At 49.4% G+C, this 6,439-nt stretch overlaps 1 protein-coding gene across 17 annotated transcripts in view; it reads right to left on the bottom strand.

Annotated features, from left to right (window-relative positions):
* Positions 1–285: 285 nt before the first annotated feature.
* LOC108930696 (voltage-dependent P/Q-type calcium channel subunit alpha-1A-like) overlaps positions 286–6,439 on the bottom strand; it is a 102,143-nt gene continuing 95,989 nt past the window's right edge. For 15 of the 17 annotated variants that reach the window (XM_029250335.1, XM_029250341.1, XM_029250348.1 and 12 more), the window contains one exon: positions 286–5,688. In XM_029250335.1, coding sequence (XP_029106168.1) covers positions 5,131–5,688 — 558 coding nt within the window. In that variant the 3' untranslated portion in view covers positions 286–5,130. The remainder of the gene's footprint in view (positions 5,689–6,439) is intronic. The other 2 variants (XM_029250350.1, XM_029250351.1) reach the window with 2 other exon arrangements.

The raw sequence follows: 6,439 nt of genomic DNA, 5'->3' as shown, positions 1-6,439 counted from the left end.
GAGTTCTTTTCTTGTTTGTAATGTCCTGAATGTGGTGTCAAAGTGTTTTTATCTCCCCTCCAGGTTTGCAGTGAACAGCTGGCAATAGAAACAAACAAACCTCCTTTCTATTCTCAAAGTTATGTTGCTCTTCAGATTTTTTTTTTTTTGTCTCTTTTTTGCATTTTTTTGTTTTTAAAAATAGAAGGAAAAAGGAACATGTTGCTTTTAAAAACATCTATCTATATTTATATATTTTTCTTTTAGTTCATGTTATTGTTTTTTTTTTTTTAAAACTCCTGAAGATGACTGTTAACCCACGCTGTGGCATGCACATTGCACATGCAGTTCTGGAAGTAAATACTTTTACTTTTTTTGGTCTTTTTTGTAATGAAAATACTCGTGTTTCTCTTTTTTTTTTCCATAGAGGCTCCTACGTAATTTTTGATTTAATTGTGCCGTTATTCATCTTACGTTATTTTGACGTGAGGTCGATGGGGTGGTCGGACATAGTGGCGCACAGGAAGAAGAAAAGATGAGGGGGCCTTTTAGTGTCACAGTGGGGTTGACAGGCAGTCACTCTCGCATGTGCACAGGCAGGCAGACCAACAAACGGACACGCGTGCTCATGAACATGGCATGCAGATGCTCTCACTTTACAACAGTCACACTGGAACACATGGGAACACACTCGCCGTAACGCAGGGCGGGGTCGTGCTACACACTGCAATAACCTACGTTGTGCTGGTTTCAAAAACACAGTTAGAAACATTCTAGAGAACTGATCACTTACTCCCCGTGACCTTTTTCTGCATGCAGCCACATGCGTGCACACACACACACACACACACACACACACTCACACACTCACACACACACTCACTCACTCACACTCCTACTTATACTTTACATAAGATAATTTAATTATGTGGCAATCAAACAGCTCATTTCAGTAGTGGAGCTGCACTTAAGGGTTAGGGTTAGTGCCCTGAGCACTGATGAATAGACATGCCCACTCAACCTACTCAGTCAGCTCCTGTTCTTTCAGACTATGGCCCTATAACACATACCTTTCACACAGAAGTTTTACATACAGATCAGAGGTTTGCACCCTTTAGGAAGTTCAAGATATCTTCAGAATTTTGCTCTATCTAAAAACTCTAGATGGGACCAGGCTCCCTAATCACATCAGCGCTCCCCCCTGGTGGTAAGGAATGGTACTGTATTGTCAGAGTGCCTGCCCATGAGTGGCATCCATGGTGGTGCGATGCCTCTTTAGCAACCAAAGGCGCACAGGTGTCGAGACGCTGCGAAGACACAGTTGCAATGGAGAGAGACAAGGGGAGAGGGAGGGGGGACAGTGAATTAGAGACGAGAATGGACACACAGATGGTTTCTGGAGATTTATGGGTGACATACACAGGGGTTATTGAGCAGTACAGAGAGAAAGATGACATAACTACACGGAACCCCCCCCCCCACACCCCGCCATCCCCAGCCCTGACCCTGTGACAAAAGATGACCAACAGATTTTGCCACAAATTCGCCCACCACAGTCTTACAAACTCAACACAAAGGGCAGTGCAGAAGATGCAGGAGGATGGGGGTGTTGGGGGGAGGGGATTGTGTGTGAGGGGAGGACTTGTGCCAAGTCACCAGGTGTGAACTACACAGGTCTAACTGAGTGGAGGGAGGGGTTCTATCATTCACAGTGTAAGGCACTGATAACAATGTACATTACACACACACACACACACACACACACACACACACACCCCCACGCGCACACATTCACACATTCACACAAGACCACTGCTACCTGTCCATTCCTCTGTGAACACACACGCACGCATCCACCGGTGCAGACACACAGCGGAAACAAGTCTGCTCACGGTACCTGTGCTGGGACATTACTGCCTATGAGAAGAAAATTTCTGTGAAAGGACATCTAGTTATGGTGGAACAATGATTTCTGAGAGAGACACCTGTGCTATATCTGTGCCGTTCTAAACTGCCTATGTCTATGAAACAAACGTGCAGTGTCTTTCCTGTAGTGTATCCGGAACAATACCTGACAGCTGAACAGGTGTGGAAATAAGACCAGCTGTAAAATAATAGCAGTAAGAATAGAAATAATAATAATAATGATGATGGTGGTGGTAGTGTGTCCTGTGTAATCCTCTCTGGTGTGCGGAGACAGACAGATGGAGGGGATGCAGGTGTGGACTGGGGCTGACGGGGACACACAGATTAGGGGCTCACAGAGGAGTTTCTCTGCAAAAGGAAAAGTTCCAGTCCCTGCGTCCCCTGTGTTTGGGGACCTCGACAGAGGGGTCCCCCCCGCAGGGCAGTGAGCACCTAGGACCCGCTCCTGCTGCATGAAGCAAGTCAGGTTTGCAGAGGGAAACTCGGACGCAGCGTCCCTCCCCTCTGCTCAGCAAAAACAAACAACGGTGCCACCCACTCGGCCACCGCGCACTCTCTCCAAACCCACTGGGGTCGGTAACACAATGGCCACATACAGTTTCCTCCGATTCCAAACATTTAAATTGGAATGTTTTTTCTTGTTTTTTTTTTCTTTTTTGGATGACATACACCGTATTTTCATCCCAAAAACTGCAGTAAAAGGGGCAACCGTTGCATTTTTGACATGATCAACCATTAGCAGTTTTCAGTGGAATTTACAAAATAATTAACCTGCACTCAGGACCCTTCAGCTCAGTTTTCGAACCCCAGTTCATAACTCCAGCAGTGAGAATTCAGTATTGAACCACATGAGAACCCCTCCTCCCACTTCCTCTTTCAATGTCCATCACGATGTAGGGCTGAAACAGGCATATCCAGCTTTCTGTGTTCAATCTGGGCCAGTTATTACACTGCATTCCCCCGTTACTCTCTACTTTGCATGATTCTGACATGTAACATTCTTAAAATCCATTCTTCCTGCATGTCAGAACGATCACAGCCCTTTTTAGAGGTTGATCTCATGACCTGGAGGTAGGAACTGGTTTACACAACCAGAGACTCGAAACCGTGCCGAAGCTCCCATTCCGCTGAGCTCCACACGCTGCAGGTTTCCACCGAGCAAACGAATCCAAAAACAAACATGGGAAACAAGAACGAGAAACGGGATGAACACAGCCGACTCCAAAACACATTAAAACACATGTACAGAGTTTTCTCTCTCTCACATCATCATTACCACTATCATTATCATTACCTACAGAACCTTTATCACTATTATAACAAATTTATTCTTAAAATGGATAAATGTTCTCTTTGCTCTCTCTTTCACTCTCTCTCTGGAGAGAAAATATGGAAGACTGGAAGCACAGGTCTGGTTCGGGTGTGCTGCCGGACACATGTGTGCGCGCTAGCAGGTACCTGGCCTGACCTGGCCTGTGTGTTGCTCCGGTGGGACCGACGAAGAGGCAAATTCTCCCGCGGTGTCACATTAAGGTTCAGAGTCCCTAAAGGGTCCTCGGGAATCTCCTAGAACTGTGCCATAGAGCGCAGTGGAGCCATGGAGGGCGAAACGTTGAAATGTGCCATCGTACACTGCTGAGACTGTGCTTTAGTGTGTGTGTGTGTGTGTGTGTCCGCCTACCCAAGTGTTTCTGAACACCTCTGAGCTCAATAATGGCAACAAATCCAAGAGCACGTGTCCCTGCAAAAGCCTCGGTCGTGGTCACTCCCGCATGAATAACGTTTTACATTTAGAGAAATTTCAGAAGGAAAATATCACGTGGGGTATTGTCTAAATTCTTTTGTTCAAGGATATGCGGTTGATTTGGCATCTAGTATAAAAAGCAATGTGAAAAACCTGCAGGATGCCCTGGCTTAGGTATAAATCGCTGACGCGTGCACGTCTGTGTGGAAATCCACGCCTCTGAGTGTCCTTAGACTGTGTGCTTCAAGCACGCCGAGCAGCCACTGTTCACCCCAAGAACGCAGTGAGTGATGGACCGACAGCAGGACAGGGAGCAAGGACTGAAGAGAAAGAGAGTGAGAGAGAAAGAAAGAGAGAGAGAGAGAGAGAGAGAGAGAGAGAGAGAGAGAGAGAGAGAGAGAGAGAGAGAGAGAGAGAGAACTTCCGTAGGCTTCAAAAAGGACAAAGGACTTACTCCCCTCCCGCTCAGTTAATTTTCTCTTTTGTTATCATTATTATTATTATTTTTTTTAAATCAGTCATGCAGGATTCCACGGGATTGTACTCTAAAAGTCCAAACAAAGCTGAACGGGTGCAACAGAATAATCAAGCTCCAATGTTTTGAAGAAGAAGAAGTAGAAGAAGAAGCAAGAGAAGTAGAAGAACTGCAGAAGAAAGTGTTCTCTGTTTTTTTTTTCCTCCTTTGTTTGTTCTGTTTCTTCTTCCCTCGTTCGGGGGACAGCCATGCAGGAGCAGTGGGTGAGTCCCGTCTCCCTGCTGCCCCCCTCCCCCCAGAACCACCCCTACGCCCCCCACCCCCTACCCTATCCATCACTCCTCACCCCGCCCGCACACACATGCGGAAGGGACACTGTCAGTGTTATAATTATTAACAGTAAACACAGATGATAAAACTCATCAATATCACCCAACACCAGGGTTGGTTTTTGCAATAGATGGAGCACTAAGTCAGTCTCGAAAAGCAAAAAGTGGTACTTGTCCCTATTTCGAGTTTGTGCAGTTGTTGTTGTCCGTAACGTGTTTCCAGAGGCATAGTTTGACTCGCAAGAAAAAAGGTCCCATCTCTGAGTCTCGTCTTGGTCGGAAACACCTGTGTGTCGTTGTCTTCGAAACGGGGTGAGGTGATTCCCATTGCTGTGCTTCCACAAATTTTTAGGCTTTGTTTTTAGGTGTTCTGCCAGCACGTCTTCGGTCCTCTTCCTGGCAGGTCCCTCGACCAGCCTTGAGCTTCCGGCCTCCGGGTTCCTTCCCCTTTCCCACCCAACGGCGCAGCCCCTCACCTCCCGCAGGAGACATGGGGCAGCAGAGGAAACGACCTTAGGAAGAGAAAGGAAAGAAACGTGCCTCGGGCTCCCCTGTGTCTTGAGCCGGTGCGCCAGCTGCCGTCGCTGTGTGTAGTGTGCCTCGCCCGCCCGACCCCATAAGTTCGCAGCATTGCAGAAGACCCCCATAAGCCCCCAGCCCTCCCCGTTCCCCAGAGGCTAGCACCAGTCGTCCTCATCGGTCTCACTGTAGGGTTCATGCAGGCCCTTTCGGGGCCCCCGCGGATGGGGCCCCTGGCGGTGGGGGGAAGGTGAGGACGAGCGGTAGCCGTTGGGCAGACGGCGGGGTGGCTGCTGCACCTGGGGTGGGGGATGTCGGGAGGTCCTGGGTGAGCGGGGGTGGGGGTTTCCCTGGGTGGAGGGGCTCTGCTCGTAGGCGGGGGGCTCGTGGTGCTCGTACTCGTAGTCCTGGTGGTAGAAGCAGCCGTCGCCCTCCACGCTGTCTGGCGGCTGGGGCGGCCAGCGGCCGCGACGGGCAGAGCGGGGCGAGCCATGGTGGGGGGGCGGGGGGCCTGATGGGGAGAAGCGCCGTGGGGTTGGGGTGGGGAGTCTACTCTGCTGACTAGGTGGGGTGCTGATGGCCTTGCGGACCACGGGGGAATAGGTGACATGGGGCCGGGGTGTGGAAGGGGTCTGGGGCAGCTGCCGGCGGCCACGGCGAGGGGTGCTGGTGCCGGAGGTCGAGGGGACGGGACTCCCGCTCACCGAACTACTGCCCTACATGAAAATTGAAACAAAGCAAATAAAAAGCACAACAAAATTAACAACAAAACGAGGAGGAAGAGACAATGCACAAGACAATAATAAGAGTAATCATAACAGAGCGAGAGGAAGATGTAGGGGGGCGGGGGAGTGTCGAAAATGAAAAGGCAAAGCAACGCAAACGAGGCGGGAAAACGGCAGAACAGAGACAAGCAACGAGTCACAGAGAGAAGAAACGACACAGAAAGAAAAACAAAACAACAACAGAAGAAAGAGAAATTGATTTCTGTAAGTCGTTGTGGTCAAAGAGCGGGTGGTACACTCATATGGTTTGAAACAGGTCATCTTTGAGTGAGGTGACACCCTTGGCTAGACTCTGCTCGCCATCTCCTTACCGGGCACAGGTGAGCACTCCGCAGCTCGTGTGCCCCACACCTCCGCCTGACAGCCAGCTCGACTAAGCCAGGTCTAACACACGGGGGCCGATCTCTGATTCACAGCCTCTTGTTCTGATCTCACCCATTTAACCGTTCCCTAAAGAGACCCCAAAAGGACCACTCTACACACAACCGTGAGCCAACTATGGAACACCTGGTTGTCGCTTGGCTGGGGGTGACTGTCTCAGAGCACGATCAATCAGTACACTGGGGTCCAGGGCAAGAAAATGTAGACAATGCTCTTTCAAACCAAGAGACTGACACAGGGACCTTACAGTTTCCTCCTGGCATACCAGGGAACCATTGGCTGCAAGCTGGATGCTATCTGA

The sequence above is a fragment of the Scleropages formosus genome, chromosome 3 (genome assembly GCF_900964775.1).
Source record: "Scleropages formosus chromosome 3, fSclFor1.1, whole genome shotgun sequence".
NCBI classification, from domain to species: domain Eukaryota; kingdom Metazoa; phylum Chordata; class Actinopteri; order Osteoglossiformes; family Osteoglossidae; genus Scleropages; species Scleropages formosus.
This window is presented reverse-complemented; position numbering and strand designations above follow the sequence as displayed.